The following is a 24,438-nucleotide window of genomic DNA, read 5'->3' as shown; positions in this document are numbered from 1 at the left end:
CAGAAAAAATTGGGGGTCAAGCTGCTTGTTTCTGAGATAACGGGTAACGTCTATGACTACCCTAGTGCCGCACCAAATTTGAGTACTTTTTTTTTACAGGTACTCCATACATGTTTCAAGCACAAGGCTACTTGACACATTGGTACTAGATGAAATAAAATTGCATATCTTTTTTTACCCAGATGAAACTATTATTTTTTACAACCAACACACTCACATTTATAACCAACACAGGACTTGTGGTGTTCACTTCACTATCAAAAGTTGGGTGCACCTCGAACTTTGACCCAGCTGGAAGTTATTTGGTTTAGTACTACCTTAAGGGATAAACATCAATTTGGTCCTGAATATCTGTTCAAAATAATAATCAAATGCCTTAGTAACAGTCTCCAAATCCAGGGCTATCCGTGTGATCAGAAAATTTCGCCAAATTATCTAAAAAATGCAAAACCTAGACCTATTTTCCAACAAAATATAAATTATAACACAATATGTTTTTGCCAAATTAAAATAAAATTCACCAATTCTTGTCAAAATTGCCTGAAATAATTACGGATAGCAATGAAGAAAGATGACAAGGTGGGGAGGTGACTGATGAGACATAAGCACCCAAGCACTCAACTAGCATGGGGCGGGACGTAGCTCAGCACCCGCTCGGTCTGGGATCGATCCCCGTCGGTGGGCCCATTGGGCTATTTCTCGCTCCAGCCAGAGCACCACGACTGGTATATCAAAGGCCGTGGTATGTCTTATCCTGTCTGTGAGATGGTGCATATCAAAGATCCTTGCTGCTAAGCAAAAAAGAGTAGCCCATGAAGTGGTGACAGCGGGTTTCCTCTTTCAATATCTGTGTGGTCCGTAACCATATGTCTGACGCTATATAACCGTAAATAAAATAGTGTTGAGTGGTGCGTCATTAAATAAAACATTTCCTTCCTTCAACTAGTATGGACACTCAGGGATAATAAAAACTGGACAAACCCGACAGAGAAGCTTCTTTCATTGAACCAATTTCCTCTTAGTACAAAATTAACTCCCATACCCTTATGATGATGATGATAACAAATCAGGGTTAGCTCTGGTACCCGCCAAAATCGCCAAATATGAATTTTAAAAAAAATTGGTGAATTGTATTTTAATTTAGCAAAATAATTTTATGATATAATTGATATTTTGTTAGAAAATAAGAGTTTCTGCAGTTTTTGAAGTTGGATAGATAATTTGGCGAAATTGTCTGCCGACTCAGAGCTAGCTCAGCAAATACTGATGCAATATATTTTTATCTCAGTGGAATTAACAGCAAAACAGCTTACAAAATTTAAAATGATGATCATTAAAACAAAGAAAAAGAATCTGTGCAAACCTTTAACATGACATTTCACAGAAGCATCTATTCTGCCTTTCTTCCAAAAAACAGACTGGATTGCCAAACAATACATATGACATAAGCATTACTACCCTGCCTGCAGCAGAATTGGGCAAACGGAGAGGTGAGATACCAACTGTGCCATAAAGCAGTCTATGACAATACCAGAAGAGGAGGATATGTTTATACCTTGTACAGATCTGCACTTGTTGAACAGGAGTCTGTCCAACACTGCAGATGTTCAACATATTCACTACACGAGCTGTGTGAGTTTTCACATCAGCAGATTCCACATTTCACAACAATGGAAAATGGCACACACATACATGAATTTGGAAAATCACGAAAAACAGAAAAATACAAAAACTAATTTCTCTGTGAACTCTTGTTTTACTTTCATTGCTGAAACTTGCCATATTAATAATATAATTATTGCAATGTTTTATTCATGTTATATACAATTTAGCATACTAATTTCATTTTCAATGATGGAAATAAGCAGAAAATTTCACAAGTCCACCAGACAAATACATCTAGAAATCTACTTGTCCACCTATAATTTTATTTGTCCAAATACATGATTTGTTTTATTCAAGTGCAAGGGCAATATTCTTGATTGCTCAAAATGAAACTGCACTGAACATTTTTATTTGTCCACCGGATAACCACCAAGGTACATTTTGCTTGTCAGGACAAACGGACAAGTGCTTATTTCGAACGCTGATTTTATGAAGTGCAATTACCGAAAGTATGTAATACACAGGCTGGGTAAGGTAATGAATCGCAAACAAATTTAAATTTTGGCAACATTAAAAAATATATATATATACAGTAAAGTACACTTACAACGAACACACTTACAACTACTGCACACAATGAACTGGTCGTAAAGTCCCATTTTTTCATGCTATATATTATCAATATAACAAACTATGTATAACAAATTAACTTTAAAAACAAACTAAATATTTTGTACCAAAATGTGAATTTCTGTGTAAATTAGTGTGCATATAATGAACCGAACATAAATGAAATGCTACTTATTTTTTATTATGCATTTTGTTTTATTGTTGACAAAAAATTGTGTTAATTTTATGCATGCTATATATAAGGTATTTCAAACGAGAAAAATCCAATATGGCCGACTTTGGAAATGAAATCAGCCAACTTCTTCAAATGTGTACAACGAACTACTACTATAACAAATTAATTATCATGGTCCCTTCCAGTTCGCTATAAGAGTACTTTACTGTACCAATATTTAACATTCAACTTCAAACCCACAAAATAAATTAAAGCTACAGATATCATTTTGCATCAACATGTGCATTGACATATACTGTTCTAGATACTGAAAGTCTATTGCAACTTTCAGGGAAATAAAGTGGGTTTTTTTTTATAGGGCTTTCTATAAAGATACTGATGACAGTTCTTAACTGTGGTATACAACTTTCCCATTGTTCTAGATACTGAAAGTCTATTGCAACTTTCAGGGGAATAATGTGGGGTTTTTTTGTAAAGGGCTTTCTATAAAGATACTGATGACAGTTCTTAACTGTGGTATACAACTTTCCCATTGTTCTAGATACTGAAAGTCTATTGCAACTTTCAGGGGAATAATGTGGGTTTTTTTTGTAAAGGGCTTTCTATAAAGATACTGATGACAGTTCTTAACTGTGGTATACAACTTTCCCATTGTTCTAGATACTGAAAGTCTATTGCAACTTTCAGGGGAATAATGTGGGTTTTTTTTGTAAAGGGCTTTCTATAAAGATACTGATGACAGTTCTTAACTGTGGTATACAACTTTCCCATTGTTCTAGATACTGAAAGTCTATTGCAACTTTCAGGGGAATAATGTGGGGTTTTTTTGTAAAGGGCTTTCTATAAAGATACTGATGACAGTTCTTAACTGTGGTATACAACTTTCCCATTGTTCTAGATACTGAAAGTCTATTGCAACTTTCAGGGGAATAATGTGGGTTTTTTTTGTAAAGGGCTTTCTATAAAGATACTGATGACAGTTCTTAACTGTGGTATACAACTTTCCCATTGTTCTAGATACTGAAAGTCTATTGCAACTTTCAGGGGAATAATGTGGGTTTTTTTTGTAAAGGGCTTTCTATAAAGATACTGATGACAGTTCTTAACTGTGGTATACAACTTTCCCATTGTTCTAGATACTGAAAGTCTATTGCAACTTTCAGGGGAATAATGTGGGGGTTTTTTGTAAAGGGCTTTCTATAAAGATACTGATGACAGTTCTTAACTGTGGTATACAACTTTCCCATTGTTCTAGATACTGAAAGTCTATTGCAACTTTCAGGGGAATAATGTGGGGTTTTTTTGTAAAGGGCTTTCTATAAAGATACTGATGACAGTTCTTAACTGTGGTATACAACTTTCCCATTGTTCTAGATACTGAAAGTCTATTGCAACTTTCAGGGGAATAATGTGGGTTTTTTTTGTAAAGGGCTTTCTATAAAGATACTGATGACAGTTCTTAACTGTGGTATACAACTTTCCCATTGTTCTAGATACTGAAAGTCTATTGCAACTTTCAGGGGAATAATGTGGGTTTTTTTTGTAAAGGGCTTTCTATAAAGATACTGATGACAGTTCTTAACTGTGGTATACAACTTTCACATTGTTCTAGATACTGAAAGTCTATTGCAACTTTCAGGGGAATAATGTGGGTTTTTTTTGTAAAGGGCTTTCTATAAAGATACTGATGACAGTTCTTAACTGTGGTATACAACTTTCCCATTGTTCTAGATACAGAAAGTCTATTGCAACTTTCAGGGGAATAATGTGGGGTTTTTTTGTAAAGGGCTTTCTATAAAGATACTGATGACAGTTCTTAACTGTGGTATACAACTTTCCCATTGTTCTAGATACTGAAAGTCTATTGCAACTTTCAGGGGAATAATGTGGTATGTTCCCAAAACTGGCAGTCTCCAGATTAGGTAAGCGGTGAGGTGTTCTAATCCGCTTCCAGAAATGGGAAAACTGGCGTGAGCAATTAAGGCCAATTTAGACGCATGGGGATAACGAGATGTGTGAAGAACAGAGGGGGCGATTAATGAGATTAACCTTAATGAGCAGTGAAGAGCAGAGGTGAGCCGGAATAGAGATTGCAAGAAAATTAATGTTTGTTATATCTCAGTAAAATTTGGAGACAGGAAATACTACCAATTTAGACATGTGGGGTTAACGAGATCAATTAAGAGATGTATTAATGTTATAATGTAAAATTTGGAGACAGGAAATACTACCTATATAAATACTGTACAGTCATGATGTTTGTTATGTTTGATCATGGCTGCGAAGGGACATTTCGTGTGTAAAGTGTGACTGAATGTGCTTTCAAATTGTGGACAAAATACTGTTTAACAAAATACATAATAAATATATTGTCGTAATTAATTGCCTTTGTTATTGCTTTGATCACCGATCAATGGTACGATTAATCGTCAATGGTACCGGGAACATCAGCTAAGGTGATGGACCATCAATTAAGGTGATAGGCCATCAATTAAGGTGACGGAACACCAATTAGTAAGGGTGAGCAATAAACTGCCAGAAATGGAACAACTGGCGTGTCCAATTCGGGAATGCCAGAATCGGGAATAAACCAATAATGTGGGGTTTTTTTTAAAGGGCTTTCTATAAAGATACTGATGACAGTTCTTAACTGTGGTATACAACTTTCCCATTGTTCTAGATACTGAAAGTCTATTGCAACTTTCAGGGGAATAATGTGGGGTTTTTTTGTAAAGGGCTTTCTATAAAGATACTGATGACAGTTCTTAACTGTGGTATACAACTTTCCCATTGTTCTAGATACTGAAAGTCTATTGCAACTTTCAGGGGAATAATGTGGGTTTTTTTTGTAAAGGGCTTTCTATAAAGATACTGATGACAGTTCTTAACTGTGGTATACAACTTTCCCATTGTTCTAGATACTGAAAGTCTATTGCAACTTTCAGGGGAATAATGTGGGTTTTTTTTGTAAAGGGCTTTCTATAAAGATACTGATGACAGTTCTTAACTGTGGTACTCAACTCAACCACAACAGAACATTTTGTAATAGCTACAAATAGGCATTACTTACAGCATGTCACCAATTTTATCCTTTCTGCACATGAAAGCCAGTGTTTGTCTGCTTGTATGTATCTCAAGTTTGCAACAGTCAGCCAGTTCAAAGAAAATTTAGTCTTTGAGCCTTGATGCATATACACCCTGGAGTTATCAAGGGAAAGCTAAAAGGTCAAAATGATTGGTCTTCACATCATTAATTTTCATGAATTATATTTGCTGACTTAATACATTAAAGAAAGAAAGAAATGTTTTATTTAACGACGCACTAAACACATTTTATTTTGGGTTATATGGCGTCAGACATATGGTTAAAGACCACACAGATATTGAGAGAGGAAACCCGCTGTCACCACTTCATGAGCTATACTCTTTTCGATTAGCAGCAAGTGATCTATAATAATGACGACAGTGAACATATGATTTTCAAAATTTTGAATAGCGACAATTGCTAATCACTTTAAAATTTAAATTGTGTAGTAATATTTGAAACTTGAATAGTGAATTGTGACAAGATACTGAATAAAATGTTCCATGGACAAATCAAAAGAAAAATATTTTATTGCTTCCCAAATGATTATGAGTATTTCGAAACAGGCCCAAATCCATGTTAATTTTTAAAACCTGTATATATGTGTCCATTATAGGAAACCATGTTGTGTAATCTGTGAACCTGAGGCTCTGGTACTCTGGTAGGGGTGGGACGTAGTCCAGTGGTAAGACGCTCGCTCGATGCGCAGTCGGAGTGGGATTCCCCGTTGGTGGGCCAATTGGGCTATTTCTTGTTCCAGCCAGTGCACCACAACTGGTATATCAAAGGTCGTGGTATGTACTACCCTGTCTGTGGGATGGTGCATATAAAAGATCCCTTGCTGCTAATCAAAAAGAGTAGCCCATGAAGTGGTGACAGTGGGTTTCCTCTCTCAATATCTGTGTGGTCCTTAAACATAAGTCTGATGCCATATAACCATAAATAAAATGTGTTTAGTGCGTCTTTAAATAAAACATTTCTTTCTTTCTTTGGTACTCTGGTATTCTGTCGCAGCTTTAGATCTCATCATTTGGGCATAACAGGATTTGTGTCTGTTCTGAGCACAGTGGGGTTTTTTTTTTATTTTTTTTTTTTTTTTTTTTTTACATACAATAACGTTATTAACAATGGCTGAAGAGTTATGGATGTTCATAAATGCATTTAAAATTCAAACATAACAACATTTCAGTAGTGTTGAGGTGAAATATTTTAAGGTCAGCATGTTTGTACATGTATTTAATTTTGGCATGTTTATTTTGGGCACCGTAACTTTGTAATCTAAAGATATGCCTGTTGTGGGATGTGCTGTTCAGTCTTATTATTTAACGCGTATATAAAAGATCCCTTGCTGCTGTTTGGTGGGAGAATCCTATGTGGCAGTATCACGTTTGTTCTCTCACTATCTAGACAAAGTTACAATAACTGTAAGCCAGTTAGAAAAATTAAAAGTTTGTTTTGGTTAATGACACCACTAAAGCACATTGATTTATTAATCATCGGCTATTGGATGTCAAACATATGGTCATTTTTGACAGTTATAGAGGAAACCTGCTACATTTTTCCATTAGTAGCAAGGGATCTTTTATATACACCATCCCACAGACAGGATAGCACATACCAAGTCTTTTGATATACCAGTCGTGGTGCACTGGCTGGAATGAGAAATAGCCAGTAAACCAGTTAAATACCAAATACATGAAACTGTAATTTAAAATGTGCTGATGGTAGGAATACACCATATTGGAATCTCACTGGGTCTATCCCATCCCAACCAGTGCCCCCACAACTTGTATATCAAAGACTTTGGTATGTGCTGTCCTGTTTGCATTGAAGTGTAAATAAAAGATCCCTTGCTGCTAATGGATGAATGCAGCGGATTTCCTCTGATGACTGTGTGTCAAAATATGACCGATTTTTTTATTATTCAATTCATCTTTTACAATCATCTTTAAACTTAGTGGTAATTAAAATGGCTACCACTATTTTGGACAGCTTAACATGAACCTTGCCTAATCATTTGCTCATCTGAAGTACATGTAGTTTAATACGAAACATCTGGGATATTTTGATATGCAAAATTCCTTTTGAAACAACTGTTTACACTAAACATGAACACATTCCTAGCAGAGGAATGAAAAATGAAAATGAAAGTAATATGAAAATACTAATCCACCACCAATACCACCCCCCCCCCCTCAAAAAAAAAAGAACAAAGAAAGAACGAAAAAAAGAAAAGAAGCCGAACAAAAAACCCAAAACAAACAAACAAAAAACATAAACAAAACAATACATGCATGTACAAATCAAAAAAGTCCAACCAAAAAGAAGAAGAAAACAAGAAAACCAATGTCAAAATCATTATCAAAATCTACTAATGAAGCTAAAATTGGCCTTTAAAAATAGAATTTACAATCAAAATCTACTTACAATTTGCTAGTATGAAACAAATTGATTTATCAAGCCTTAATGAGAAGTGTTCTGACAATTTAATGCTCAGTGCAGAAAAGGAGTTCTGTTTTTATACACTGTACTAGTACACAAATATTTGTTAAGACACCTACACATTGATAATCTATACGTAGGCGAAGATGATTTGCTGCATGCACTGCTTCTCATTTTGGATCAGATATTTCCTGCTAGTGAACAAATTTGATGATAAAACTACAGTCAAACCTATTTTAAGCAGTCACCTGATCTTGGTAATGGTTGAAGGAAGGAAGGAAGGAAATAGTTAAGTTGTATTATGCATTTTGTTTTATTGTTGACAATAAATTGTGCTAAAATTTATGTATGCTATATATAAGGTGTTTCAAACGAGAAAAATCCAATATGGCTGACTTTGGAAATGAAAGAAAGAAGTGTTTTATTTAACGATGCACTCAAAACATTTTATTTACGGTTATTTGGTGTCGGACATATTGTTAAGGACCACACAGATATTGAGGGAGGAAACCTGCTGTCGCCACTTCATGGGCTACTCTTTATGATTAGCAGCAAGGGATCTTTCATATGCACCATCCCACAGACAGGATAGTACATACCACGGCCTTTGATATACCAGTTGTGGTGCACTGGCTGAAACAAGACATAGCCCAATGGGCCCACTGATGGGGATCGATCCCAAACCAACCGCACGCTTTACCACTTGGCTACGTTCTGCCCCTTTGGTAATGGTTGAAATACTGCCACTTAATTAAAACAGTTCACTACTGTAACTTAATACAGATCAACTTGCCAACACACCACTATGGAGTGGGGAGTGGGGGTAGGCAGCACATGCCACTCACAATGCACGGTATTCTTTCTGATGTACGTTTTACAAACAGCCTTCGCTTTCCATCTTATTTTAAAGTTTACACTTGTGAAAATCTTGGCAATGAATGACCATGATGGTGACTCAATTGTGTAAAAGTGGCTGTTTAAGAGAAGTGGCCACTTGAATCGGTGTGAGCAAACAGAAACATTTTAAAATTTACCCATATGTCTACTTATAACTACATGTATTTAGTGTCTACAGTTAATATGTTTGTTTTGTTTAACGACACCATGCATATTGAATAGGGGCCTATTATTTTGACAAATAAATACAATAAAAGCATATTTTTTAAGGCCATAATACATAAATTATGCTTTAAACAATCAAATACAGGCTGCATATATGTAATATAGGATATCTAATTCCTACATGTTACACCCACTGCAGTTACATAATATATGTTATGTTTGTAATTCTTGGCCAAATAGACCACCTAGCACAATTAACGCGAGTAACCAAAATAGCTATTTTTTCCTTTCTATCGTTTATTTCTCATTTCTAACAAACGACACTTGATATTTTCCTATACTAATACATACACAGGTAGTGAAACCACCAATTTTTCACAATAGTGATGTGAAACATGACATGGATACATAAAAAATTGTAACGCGAGTAACCGAAAAATATGTAACACGAGTTGCCTACATTTTATTTTAATAGAACAATACCAGTGTATGAATAATTATGCCAACATACTTCTCACTAACACCAAGTTTGTTTTTGCTTCCACTTACTGTCTAATAAGCTTAAATATATATGTGCAATCCCAGGGTTACTCACGTTACATTTTTACCATACTAATTCTTTTGGTTTGCTCAGGATTTATAATTATACATTCAACACTTATTTTTTTTATTACATTTTATTAGTTAAATAATCAATGTATATTATTAAAAAAAAGAACAAGGAAATATGATTAGTTTTCATACTGTGAATATAGTCGGTTACTCGCATTACAATGTGTCCGCTATTTGGTAATGGCTAAAATAATAGATTATAAAGAAAAATAACAGTTTTTAAATGTCAAACTGTTATCGAAAGAAACATCAGAAAGCCACACAAATCAACTGGGTAAATATTACCAACAAATTAAACTTACAATAAGTTAAACAATGTATATATTATTAACCATTTTCTGGAATTAACGTAAATTTTTTGAAAATTGAAATTCGAATTAAAACAACTCTAAAAAGAAGTAGAAAATTTGAAATGTCCACAACTGTTGGCAATGTCATTCCACTCTGTACTGATCTTTGAAAGAGTGAATGGCACTGATTTGGAATTGGTTGTTTTCATGTGGTGCACATGTTGAATTCCAGGGACTGTAGTAGGACTTTTGAATGAGTATGCCATTCACCCTTTCAAAGGACAGTACAGAGTGGAATAGTCCCAATGCAGTACCAAATTTTCAAGATTCTGAAATCATGGATGGTGACTGGTATGTTGTTGAATAAGATGGGACATTGTTCCCAGGAGAAGTGATTGACATCGGCTTGCAGGAGAATGACTATCTGGTATCAGTGATGGAACCAGCAGGATGTTATTGGAAATGGCCACTTACTACATGAGAAATAAGAGGAATAAAATGATTAAGGCTCTAGACAAACCTGATATTGCCAACAGTTGTGGACATTTCAAAATTTATACTTCTTTTAAAGTGTTGTTTTAATTCAAATTTCAATTTCCTAAATTTTGACGTTAATTCCCGAAAATGGTTAATTTATTCATTGCTTAACTTGTTGTAAGTTTAATTTGTTGGATATATTTACCCAGTTAATTTGTGTGGCTTTCTGATGTTTCTTTCAATAAAAGCTGACATTTAAAAACTTAAGTTTCTTTAAAATCTAATTTTTTGGGTCATTACCAAATAGCGGACAAATTGTAATGCGAGTAACCACAACGCGAGTAGTGAACTATTTTGATAACCAAAAATGTAGTTATTGTACAATTTCAAAACTCTTATTATATAAAGATACCTAAACACCATAGCTATACACCAATATATCCACTTTTATCATAACTGTTACAGTATGAGGAGACTTTGGATTTTAAGTGTGTTCTTTTTTTGTCATGTCCTTTTTTTGTAACGCGAGTAACCAGTTTACACATTCACAGTATGAAAACTAATCATCATATTTCCTTTTTCTAATAAAACGTAATAAAAAAAAAAATTGTTGAATGTATAATTATTAATCCTGAGCAAATCAAAAGAATTAGTATGGTAAAAATGTAACACGAGTAACCGTGGAATTGCTCATAGAGTGTTAGTATGAAAACCCACTACATTTTTCCATTAGTAGCAAGGGATCTTTTATATGCACCATCCCATAGACAGGATAGCACATACCACAACCGTTGATATACCAGTTAAGCTAAAAATTTAGTGTCTAAACTGTATTATTACACAAAATGTGAAGCTGTAGGCAGACCGAGATGTCGACAAGAAGAAGTTTGTTTTGTTTAACGACACCAGTAGAGCACATTGATTTATTAATCATCGGCTACTGGATGTCAAACATTTGGCAATTCGGACTCGTAATCATCAGAGAAAACCCGCTACCTTCTTCCATTAGCAGCAAGGGATCTTTTATATGCACCATCCCACAGACAGGATAGCACATATCACAGCCTTTGACATGAGATGTCGACAAATTCTCACCATGGCACCAAAAGCACACAAATATAAATCAATCATGTTCAACATCTGTGAAAGTCAGGGCACTGTTCACAGACAATGTGCACTCCACAACCACTTGCATGCATTTAGTCCAAAAATAACCACCGTAACATCTATTATTTGATGTTTATTCCATGTTGTCAAAACACATGGTTATAGAAACTACTGCCAAGGGTCACTTATCAACAAACCAAGCAGCATTCATTTGTTTGTTGATATATCACTTCTGTGATAAATTCTATCCCTGCACATGTCACAGTTATTTCTATAGGTAAGTATTAGATTCACGGCCTCAACAAAAGAGACAAGAAGTTCTAAATACAATATGCATATTATTGTTATATTATATTAAAAAAATTTTTTATTTATAAATCAATGATAGTTTATAAATGAATTAATTTTCTTAATGAAGTGTTTGTGATATGAATTAAACATATACATCACTTTGACCTTCTTTTCGGGGCGGGGCGGGGTGGGGTGGGGGGGGGGGCAGGATGTAGCCCAGTGGTAAAGTGCTTGCTTGATGCATGGTTGGTCTAGGATCGATCACTATCAGTGGGCCCATTGTGTTATTTCTCGTTCCAGCCAGTGCACCAAGACTGATATATCAAAGGCTGTGGTATGTGCTATCCTGTCTGTGGGATGGTGCATATGTAACAGGTTTCCTCTCTAAGACTATATGTTAAAATTACCAACATGTCTGACATCCAATAGCTGATGATCAATAATTCAATGGGCTCTTGTTGTGTCGTTAAACAAATAAAAAAATCTGGATCACACAATTTGCACAATGTTCTCATTTAGCATACATGTACACGTAGTTCATGATTTTGCAAATCTGGGTAAAAACACGGAAAATACTGGAGATCAAGAAAGTTTTGTGAACAACAATTGTATTTCGAAAACTGTGAATGAATAATGAATGCAATGCTTTATTCCCACAATAAATATGCTGACTTTGTTACAAGTAAAATAACCCAAAAATATACTTTATTTCATTATTAGCATGATATTCCTTAAATGGAAACTCTCACAAAACATTAGATTCATCTTGTTATCACCTTATTGTATAGATAGAAGCAATCAAAATCCACAATTATATAATCAGGGGTGGGAATTGGAGAACTGTGAAAAAGAGGAAATCTAGAGGGGTCCCGGAAATTCTTCAAATCCTAGATTAAAATCTGTGCCATCTGACACATTTTGGAGGAAAGGACGATTAAAATGCGAGGAAACACAATGTTCCATGAGAGGAAAACAGCTGATTGGAGAATTCCCACCCCTGATAATACACGATACAATCTACCAAGCGTGAAGGGATTGGATTAATACACATTCACATTTTCAAGTCAACAAGCATTTTTAAAATGTCAACATACAAACTTTCTGTAAGTTACAGGCAGCTAAGAAGCCTACGTAACCCTGTCAATTGAAACAAGCAAGCTTTCTGCCAGAAACTAATTTGAGGGTGTGTAATAAATACAAAACAGATCAAAAGTGCTCCTAATGTGGTTATGAGTTTGAAATCTTTTGAAACTGGATATTGCCTTTCATGTATTTTGACAAATTGCTAAACAGCAGTTCTCTTACTTTTAATCTTTCTAAAAAAAAAAAAAAATAAAAAAATAAAAAAAAAAAAAAAAATCATTAATTTGCAAGATTTTAGAGTACATGTATGTAATTTTACTCTTCGTACCCTCTCGCAGAAACCCCAACAACATATGCTGCATGATACACACAGATTGTAACCATGAATTAAATTCATGGTGGGGTTGGGGGGGGGGGGGGGGCAGTGTTTAGAGCAAGTTAATTATTTTTACAGTCTTTGAGTAACATAACAGCTAATACAGATGACATCATAATACTTTCTATATGTAGCTTGGGATACTGTTGGCATGTTGTAATCTTTCATGATGTAATACATAATGTTTCTAGATATACATTCTATATATACAGGGGCCGGGATTTAGATCATTTGGTTGAATGCTTACCTGAGGTGCTTGCGTCGCTGGATCAAACTACCTCAGGTTTTTTCTCGTCTCAACCAGAGCACCACAACTCATCAAATTTTGTGTGTAGTATGTGCTATCCTGTCTGTGGAAAAGTGCATATAAAAGATACCTTGCTGCTAATGGAAAAATATAGCAGGTGACTACATATAAGAATTACCAAATGTTTGACATCTAATAGCCGATAATTAATTAATCAATGTACTCTAGTGGTGTCGTTAAATAAAACAAACTTTACATATACAGTATATATATATATATATATATATATATATATATATATATATATATATATATATATATATATTAGAATCTCATTGGCTCGAACACTGTCGGTGCATCAAAGTCTGTTCGACCCATCGGGTAGTTCGAACCATGCATTCGGCCGTTGTCGGGTGCTTCTGTAACACAAAAACCAATCGGAATACCTCGCATATTTCCGTAAAACTGGCTTGGGCGAGATGGTCCGATTGACTCATAAGTAACGAAGTCGCCTTCAAATGTCGGATGAGATACATATTTGTAACTATTATTTATCAGCGTTGAATAAACAAATAACAAACACACTGGTAGTCTGCATTTATAAATATTTATTAATTTAAAAAATCGTTCTTTATTATGCTGTTGTAGAATCTTTTGCGACGTATTGACAACGTTGAGAAAAGAATGAAAGTGCATGAAGCACAGGCGGAGGCAAGGTTCATGCAAGGTTCATTCAGCTCACGATTATCGTAGTACTATTATCTGTACTAGAAAGATAATTACCGATAGGTGCTAAATAAACAACATGAGAAGCCGGCATTTGATCTAGGATTAATTCGTTCCACTTCCGAATTTATATTAACTTACTTTGTGACCGACGTGAAAGGGTCAATGAAAAATTCGTAAATAAATATAAATTATTTTTTGTATTTCTTCGGATCGACTTAGTCGTTCGAGCTATATATGTTTAATTTTACAGTTCGGACTAATAAACTGGTTCGAGAGAAAGCTTCTGTTCGACCCTAGGGGTATTCGACCAATCAGCACCAAAATAAAAGGGTTTAATAGAGAGAAAAAATCGGGACATTGTTCTTGGTTCGAGAATACCGGTAGGTTCGACCGTTGGGCGTTCGAGCCAATGAGATTCTACTGTATATATATATACTCACAATTCTTAAATGCAAACTCAACAACTCACATAAATACAAAAGTCTGAAATCTGTCCTTCTAACTTTTTATTTGCCATAGTTGACAATGTTTTATTTGGGGTTTTATGAAGAACTTGGGAAATGAGACCATATGTTGCATCTTTAAAGCATATATATCAATGACAGTGGTTCTTTGGGATGTGGGGAAAAAAATGTTATTCCATAAAAGCAGAGACATATTTAACAACACTTTTATTTCCATTATCCAAATTATAAAGGAAATTAAATCAATTATTTGGGATATAATTTGTTTTGGATGTCAGGATAGAAAGGAAGGGAAAGGAGTGGTTGTGTCTAACATATGGTAACGGTGATACTTACTCTTGTGAGAAACCTGCTGCTGCCACACACTTATACCAGTTAACAATAATGGGACATCAATAGTAATCACAAGCCATACACAGGAAGAAGGAAGGAAATGTTTTATTTAACGACGTACTCAACACATTTACGGTTATATGGCATCAGACATATGGTTAAGGACCACACAGATATTGAGGGAGGAAACCTGCTGTCACCACTTCATGGGTTACTCTTTTCAATCAGCAGCAAGGGATCTTTTATATGCACCATCTCATAGACAGGATAGCATATACCCCAGCCTTTCATATACCAGTCATGGTGCACTGGCTGGAACGAGAAATAGCCCAATGGGCCCACTGATGGGAATCGATCCAGACATCCTGCGCATCAAGCGAATGCTTTGCCACTGGGCTACGTCTTACCTCTCCATACACAGGACTTCAAATATACTGAATCACCAGTTGGGATAGAGAAAAACCCAACTGATGGGACTCTTGGCATAACAGACAATTTTTGACTTCTAGCTAGGCTACTTGTGAGTTACAACTTGCACTCACCATTCCCCCCCCCCCCCCCCCCTCCACCACAATAAATCTATTTCATTAAGTGCAATCTTATACAAATATAATTTGCTGTAATCTGGTCAAAATGCATAAAAATCACCATCACTTTTTCTTTCTTTTCTTTTTAAATTTTGTTCAGATTTTTTCCCCCACTATAAAACTAGAGAATAAAAATAAATCAAGGAAAAAACACACACATAAAAAAAATGTGTTGTGGGCTGGATCATTCAAAGAACAAAACAAAACAAAACAGCCGACATTTTTCTATTGACCTTTGATCCATATAAATATACCTTCAAATAAGTAGTCTACCATGACACATTATCTATTTTCAACCTACAATGCATGTTATTCAATGGGAAAATAAATAATCTTTAGTACATGTACCTGAATTGATGATGCACAATCACATTTTCCAAACTTAATAACACCATTTAAAATATATTCTCAATGTATTTTCTAGTTAGTTTAAAAACAAAAATCAATGTGACCATGACCTTTAACCCACTGAGCTACAAAGGGTAGTACAGTACATGACTGTATTCAAATATTTAAATGCTCAACAATGAAGGGATAAACATACATGCCCAAAAAAGCCCCAAAACAATTAGGCTTCAGAATGTGAGGACTTTTTATTACCTTGAGGCTAACGGAGAAATCACTGTTGTTCTTCAGCTGATAAACATGGTGGCTTATCCATGCAAACTCAATCAGTTCACATTGTCAGAGAAATTATGTAAATTCAGCTTGTAACCTAACATATTTAGACCACTGAGAGACCCAGCACAAAACATCATCTCTCGAGTGAATCCCTTATCGTCTGCCATCAGTGCCAACCGATTTGATTACTTGGTTTCCATACCAGCAGATAAGTTGGACCGAGTACCATGGGACCATTAAGGGATATAATTCAATCATTACATTTTACTTGGTCTCGGTGCTACACCAGACGTGTTAGCTAGCTTCACCTGCTTGCATGTATAAACAAAACTCCATTGAAAAATGGGTTTGTAATTGTATCCTAATTTTGTAGCATGCAAATATAGTTACAGCATTAATTGCAAAGGACTTGAAGTAAATGTTTTATTTAACGACGCACTCAACACATTTAGTACAAGACCATGTCAATTTATCTATGTCGGTGAGTCAGGAAGGTTTGAACATTGATTCTTATGTAAGAATATGTGTAGATTTCAGATCTGTAGTTCTTATTTGCCTAAACATGTATGTTAATTGGGAATTTGCATACTTTTAATGGTACGTCAAGATCAATTTGTGTTTGATCTGCTGTTACCCAAAAACAAGTCCACGGGACAGACTCCAATTTCAGTTATAAGGGAGATTGAACTCTTTAAAAATGCTTTTTGTGACACTAAATATCCAAACTTTGCATTTTGATTTGCTGGATTTTCATAATTGGTCAATTTGACCTACATTTTCAAGGTCAAATGAAGGTCATTATTTCTGAATATATAATATGCTGTAAATGACAAATCATTGGTTCCTTTTAATTCTTTCCAATAAAATTGATCAATAATGGTCATATTATGACTTTGGTTTATAGATATATCCATTACACATTTAGTAGGGGTGCTTCTGGATTGAAATTTCAGGGGCAGATCCATAATTTGACGAAAGGGGGAGATGCTTAGGAAAAGATTACGTCCACATTTTGTTGCTAGAATAAACAGTTATATTGACTTTAATTAGATAATAACATTATAACTTAAATATTGATGATATTCAACCACTCCCCCCAAAACCCCCCAAACAAAAACAATACCCCAAAACAAACAAACAGACAATAATAATAATAATAATTTTTCTTAATTTGTGCCAAATGACTTTAAATGATCTTAACATGACGGGGTACCTACACTCTTTGTAAACCTTACACAATATAGCATTAAGCATGTGTCCCCATTTCTAACAAAACATGTCTGAAATTGTATTTGCCTAGTCGTTTAGAAAGACAGATTTCATTTCATTTTACACCAAAACCAAAGATTATACAAAACATATATAAATTTATATTTCATATTTTCATTCATAAACATCTTTGGAACAATTAGTTAACTTAAAAATATCATTTGACTTTATTCAGGTTGAGAAACAATCAATTTAATGAGTACTTCTTTGTCTCTGGGTAGGGGCTGACAGAGGAAACAATTTCGACATACCATTAAAAACATGCACATTCCCAGCTAACACACACGCAATCTTAGTGCCAAGATTACCGTAAGTGTATGTTAGGTGTGCAGTTACAATGATCTTAGGGGACCAGGTTTATTTTTCATAACTGCTATACCAATGCAAATTATAATAGCCTGTCAGTTTGTATGCATTGTAGTGCCAGTTATCTACATACAGTATCTAGCTTAAAAAATGACACCCAAAAGGTCAAAATGGCATGAGTACCTACCTTTACCATAAACCATACTCTACATAGATCTCAATAAAGGTCAATTTAGCGTGGGTACCTACTCTCAGCATAAACCGTATCCTGCACAGATCTCAGTAAGCATGATGGGTACCATTAATTAAAAAAAACCCCATGTTTTAAACACTTGCAAACACATTGTTTCGAGATAAATTCATTTTAATGTCAAGATTCCCCATAGTATGCTTGTACACTGTAATGATCTAATGTAATCATATCTATTAAGAGTAAACCTTATGTAGCATAATTGTAAAAAGCCCTACCCTCAAGGTTGTAAAAAATGTAAAAACTTAAATTTTCCCTACTTTGACACTAAATGACCTTAAATTACCTCCAAAATGACATTTAAAGGTCACGTTTGCATGGGTACCTACCCTTACCATAAACCGCACCCATCCTCACTATAAACCATACCCTGTACAGATCTCAGTAAGCAATGGTACCCATTTCTAACAAACCATGTCCCAAAATGTGGACGTAACCTTTACCTAAACATCTCCCCCTTTCGTTAAATTATGGACCTGCCCCTAAAATGTCAATCAGGAATCACCCCTACTAGATGTGTAATAGATATATCTATAAACCAAAGTCATAATATGAACATTATTGACCAATATTATTGGAAAGAATTAAAAGAAACAAATGATTTGTGTCATTTACAGCATATTATATATTCAGAAACAATGACCTTCATTTGATCTTGAAAATGTAGGTCAAATTGACCAAGTATGAAAGTCCAGCAAATCAAAATGGAAAGTTTGGATATTAAGCATCACAAAAAACATTTTTAAAGAGTTTAATCTCCCCTATAGCTGAAATTTGGGGTCTGTGTCCCGTGGACTATTGTTTTGGGGTAGCAGCAGATCGAACACAAATTGACTTTGATGTACCATTACAAATATGCAAATTCCCAATTAATGTACAGGTTTAGACAAGTAAGAGTTGCAGATCTGAAATCTACACATATTGTTACATAAGAATCAATGTTCAAACCTTCCTGACTCTCTGACATAGATAAATCGACCTGGCTCCTGGACTAATTTTATTTATCCTTAACAATGGCATCAGACATATTGTTAAGGACCACACAGATATTGAGAGAAGAAACCCGCTGTCACCACTTCATGGGCTACTCTTTTCGATTAGCAGCAAGGGATCTTTTATATGCACCATCCCACAGACAGGATAGTACATACCACAACCTTTGTTATACCAGTTGTGGAGCACTGGCTGGAACGAGTAATGGACTTGAACAACAATTATATTTTTTTTAGACCAAAAACGTACAGTGCAACGTTTTACAAGTTTTATGAGTCATCTTTGATTTCTTGGAATATTAAAAATAGGCATACGTACAATGGCATGAAAAAATCCCAGTTTCACTGTACAATGAACATAAAGGTACTGTATATACAGGCTGTGAATTAATTTAGCACGATTCAGTGCTTCTGTGAATCCCTGATTTTGAGTCGGAAGCATAAGATTATGAGACAGAATCCCAAAACATCTATATTAAATTATGTTTATGATTCTGATGGAATTCTTGAAAAAAATATTAAAATCTCAAAATTCAATGCCCCATATATATATAATTATATAATGGTGTTAGCATTTGTCAAAACCTTGAGTAGTACAACAGCTGTTATTACATGTGGTTTATGAATCAATAAGTAGATTGTATTTTTGATTTCCATTTGATGTTTATTTATTATGTTTGAAATGTATAACATCTGTGGACTCAAGTAATTATAGACCTGGTCAGGAGCAGGTGTAACTCAGTGATAAAGCTCTCGTAAACAAGGGCGTCAAATATTCCACTTTACAGCACTGTCAACTGCTTTTAAGGAATCTAAGAGATAGAGGTTTCCACCTGACAATAAACATGAAATATGGAAATTAGCAAGTGAATTGGTACAAGTATGGCATATTGTAATATATATATTATTTACCAAAATATATCATACCAGTACTACATGTATATACGAGGGTTGGATGAAATATTTTGAGCCTAATTATGCTGCACTTTTGGAATGAGTTTCTTCACTAGTTATTTTTCAACATAGTCCCCTTGACGGTCCACACATTTCTGCCAGCGGCACTGCAGAACCTGGATCCCTGCTTTGTAAAAGGTTTTTTCTTGCCCCTCAAAGAAGTCTTGAACGGCAGTTTTGACATCATCAGCATGAAAATGCTTGCCAGCTAAGTGTTTCTTCATGTTTGGGAAGAGATGGAAGTCTGAGGGTGCCAGATCAGGGGAGTATGGTGGATGCTGAATGAGGCTGAAGCCAGTTATGGACAGTAGCTATTGCAATGATGGACTTGTGAGAGGCGGCGTTGTCCTGGTGGAACAAGACACCTTTTGTCAACTTCCCTTTTCTTTTCTTCTTGATAGCTTCATGCAGCTGCCTTAGCAAGTTGGCATAGTACTTCCCATTGATGGTCTGGCCTTTTGGAAGGTAGTCCACAAACACAACCCCCTTGGCATCCAAAAACATTGAGGCCATCACTTTTCCAGCAGATGAAATGACCGTTGCCTTCTTTGGAGGAAGTGACGCTGGGTGTTTCCAATGCATGGACTGTTTTTTGGTCTCTGGTTTGAAGTGATGGACCCAACACTCATCCTCAGTCAAATAATGTTCAATGCAATCAGCTGGATCTGCTTCAAAAAGCTCCAAGTTTTCCATCAAGCAGAAACCTTTGGCATTCCAAGTTCTTTGGTTAGAATGTTCTTGACTCGCTCATGGGAGATGCCAATGGCAGCAGCTATGGAGTGAATAGTTAATTGTTTATCATCCATCACCATTTGGTGTACAGGATTAATGTATTCCTGTGTGGAGGCAGTTGAAGGCCTGCCAGATCTTGGTTCATCTTCAATGCTTTTTCTACCCCTCTTGAATTCTGCTGCCCACCTTTTCACAGTGGCAAATGAGGGAGCACTATTTCCTAATGTACTGACCATATCGGCATGGATTTGCATGAGAGTTAACTCTTTAAAATTCAGATACTTGATGACGGCCCGGTACTCAGTTTTCTCCATTTTCACGAAAAGTTGATACCTCTGAACTTCAAAGTCCTGCTGCAGTCACCAAAGATGTTTTGAACTTGAAACAAAATAGCTAGTTAGTCATCAGAAGAGCTGAATTATTTGCCTACCAAGCTTCATTGCTCCAGCAGCACTTCATCATAGTTAGGCGTAAAACATTTTATTCCACCTTTGTATATATACCGGTAACATCACACATCCTTACTAAATATGACATCATCACAATTTGGCATATGACATCACATAGTTTAAAGAATTTGGTTTACTCTGTTTTAATTTTTAAATTTTGTAATAAATTGGTATTTCATTATACAATGTACTGAAATAACTTTTTAACAAACTACATTTAAACAGGAGTCTAACATTTTAAAATTGTGTAACAATCTCTGAAATTTGCATAGTGAATCACAATGCTATACTGCAGGGCTGTACCTCAGGGGGGGCAGAATCGAACTTTTTGTTTTTTGTACTCCAGAAAATAGCATACACATCTCAGGGTTTAATTTGTATAGTGTTTCATTTATTTATAAAAAGTATAGTGCCCCCGCTAGGATTATGATCAGGGTACGGTTCTGTACTGAACAAAGGTTCCCTGCTAGTTTTTATTATTAAATTTATGTCCCTTGTGAAATAATTTTCATTTGCTACTTGCTAAAGATTGTGACAATTAAGTGGAAATTATTTCACTCGGGACATAAATTAGATAATACCTGACAACTCATTTATTATCCTCTACGAATATGGTGTCGATGTTTGTAAAAACCTTGAAAAGTACAAAAGCTATTATTATTTGTCTTTTATAAATCAATGCAAGTTCTACCATTTGATCTGGTTATTTCCTTCGTCCAGTAACAAAAATATACTTTTAAAATAAGAATGAAACCGTCTGGATGTATGTAGATAAATTGGCATATATACCTCATGTTTGAAACACAATTACTTTTAAAACCTTTTTTAAAATGATGCAACAGGCAACCCAATAAACCCCCCACCCCACCCCCCCCCCCCCCCCCCCAACCATGCAATGGATTTAACACTTTTATACTATTATTAAACAACAACAAACAAACTATACCATCACACTCACATTCATCACACTCCTTAAAAGTTCCAGCACCGACTTATATTTGTTATTTCTGCATATTTCCGATGCAGATTTCTTCTGCCATCAGAGTATTCATCAAATTTCAATAGCAGAAATGTATTGGCAATGTGTGCTTATTAATTATTTCTGCATATTTCCCATGAGGGTTTCTTCTGTTCAGAGTACATTCCAAAATTTTCTATAAAAAAACCCGTATTAACAATGTGTGTGACAATTAACAGCAGTTTTTAAAAAGGTTATTCTATAATTCTTGTGGGTAGCTATTGACAAAAGCTGGGCTAGTCATATTGGCACACTGATCATCTATAGTCCGTCCCACAGGGAACACCTTTTTTTCATTCTATGGAAGTTACTACAAGTTATTTATTTCTGAGCCTAATGATTTGCAAATTGCACACACAAATAGTATATTTTTGTCATTTCCAAAACACTTTCACTTTTCTTATTATTTCAAACCAAACTGAAATTATTTACAAAAAATATGTTTATAGAATGATGGGATGGACTATAGTTGGACTGACCAAATAACGTACGAGTAAATACACTGAATGTCGATTTGACATGGGAAATCACACCAAGCATAGCAAAGACAGCAAACAGATTAAATTGGACTCCCACCCACAACAGCCATGTCTTTTCACACACAGATTTTACTGCATTACAGGGATGAAAACAAACAGGTGCAAATTAAGTGCATTTTGCCAATTTGCAAATGGTGCACATTTACAAGTTAGGCAAACATTAATGCCAAATATATTTTAGACATGTGTAAGTTTTAAATGCAGGCATAATAAGAGTTGTGTCATAAGGGTGACATTTCCTTTAATTTACTGTAAATTGCTAAAGAAGCATTCTCAAAGTTGCAAGTACAATATTTCACAATTTTATACATATTTGTGATAACTATAAATTAATCAATTCCACATTCAGTGGACTTGTAAAACCAGTATCTGTGTAATCTGGGGGTGGTGGGGGTCGTAGTCCAGTGGTAAAGCACTTGCTTGAAGCACAGTTGGTCTAGGATCAATCCCCATCAGTGGGTCTATTTCTCGTTCTAGCCTGTGCACCATGACTGGTATATCAAAGGCTGTGATATGTGTGATCCTGATTGTGGGATGGTGTATATATATATAAGATCCTTGGCTGCCAATGGAAAAATGTAGAGGATTTTCTCTTAAGACTTTCCTCAGAATTAGTAAATGTTTAACCCCCCAATAGCCAACTTGATTAATTAATTAATGTCGTATAGTTGTGTCACAAAACAAAACAAACTTTAATACGATGTTCAGATATATGGTCAAAGATCAAAACAAACTTTAATACGATGTTCAGATATATGGTCAAAGATAAAACATAAAGTAAGAAAGGACATCCACTAGAATTTTTTCTTCTTCTTTTTTCTTCTCTTGTTTTAGCTAAACAAAACTAGGATCTTTATGGATTTGTTTTAGTCAATCTAAAATGCGTGGAAAAATATAGCAGATTTCCTCTCTAAGACTATATGTCAAATGACTAAATGTTTGACATCCAATAGCCAAGCCGATGATTAATAGATCAATGTGCTCTAGTGGTGTCGTTAAACAAAACAGACTTTAACTAATAAAATCTACTAGCCTGCATTCAGTGCATTGGTTTGATGTTACTTATCTGTTGTCATAACGCTAAAAATTAAATCCTGTTAGAAATTTTTGTACCATTTAGCAAATGGATATGAAGTAAAATTACCTTAAGATATATAACATACTGTAAATCACGTAGACTATAAACTTAATATTTTACTTTCAAAAACAGGTTACTCGCAACAGTCTACTGGGCAGCATTGGTTTCGTTGTGTATTCGTACACTCATTTAGACTGTACTTCAATAAAATAAATAAAAAATTCTAAAGTGACGCACACCGAGTTAATTTTCTTATACGTTTTGGATGAGATAACATTCTAAATGGCATGGGTGTGCTATGTATCGGGCACAAGATATTCCCGTGGCAACGTCAGTTCAATACAGCTGACATACTGAACCCCAATTATTTCTTTACTGAGCACAAGTTGGTTTACTGTGGCTCTAATAGAAAGTTTGTTAGTTATGTTTAACAACACCACTGGAGCACACTGATTAGTTAATCATTGGCTATTGGAAGGAAGGAGACATGTTTTATTTAACGACACACTTAACACATTTTATTTACGGTTATATGGCGTCAGACCACACAGATATTGAAAGAGGAAACCCGCTGTCGCCACTTCATGGGCTATTCTTTTCGATTAGCAGCAAGGGATCTTTTACATGCACCATCC

At 35.1% G+C, this 24,438-nt stretch overlaps 2 protein-coding genes across 2 annotated transcripts in view; both read right to left on the bottom strand.

Annotated features, from left to right (window-relative positions):
• LOC121368337 (protein-tyrosine sulfotransferase 1-like) overlaps positions 1-24,438 on the bottom strand; it is a 75,873-nt gene that overhangs the window by 17,599 nt on the left and 33,836 nt on the right. The window lies entirely within an intron of this gene.
• On the bottom strand, positions 20,680-21,033 carry LOC121368749 (protein GVQW3-like). The gene has a single exon (XM_041493497.1). It carries the CDS (start codon positions 21,031-21,033, stop codon positions 20,680-20,682), a length of 354 nt encoding a protein of 117 aa, XP_041349431.1.

This window comes from Gigantopelta aegis, chromosome 3 (assembly GCF_016097555.1).
Source record: "Gigantopelta aegis isolate Gae_Host chromosome 3, Gae_host_genome, whole genome shotgun sequence".
Lineage (NCBI taxonomy): Eukaryota > Metazoa > Mollusca > Gastropoda > Neomphalida > Peltospiridae > Gigantopelta > Gigantopelta aegis.
Note: the sequence above shows the minus strand (reverse complement) of the source record. Positions and strands in the feature narration are given on the sequence as shown.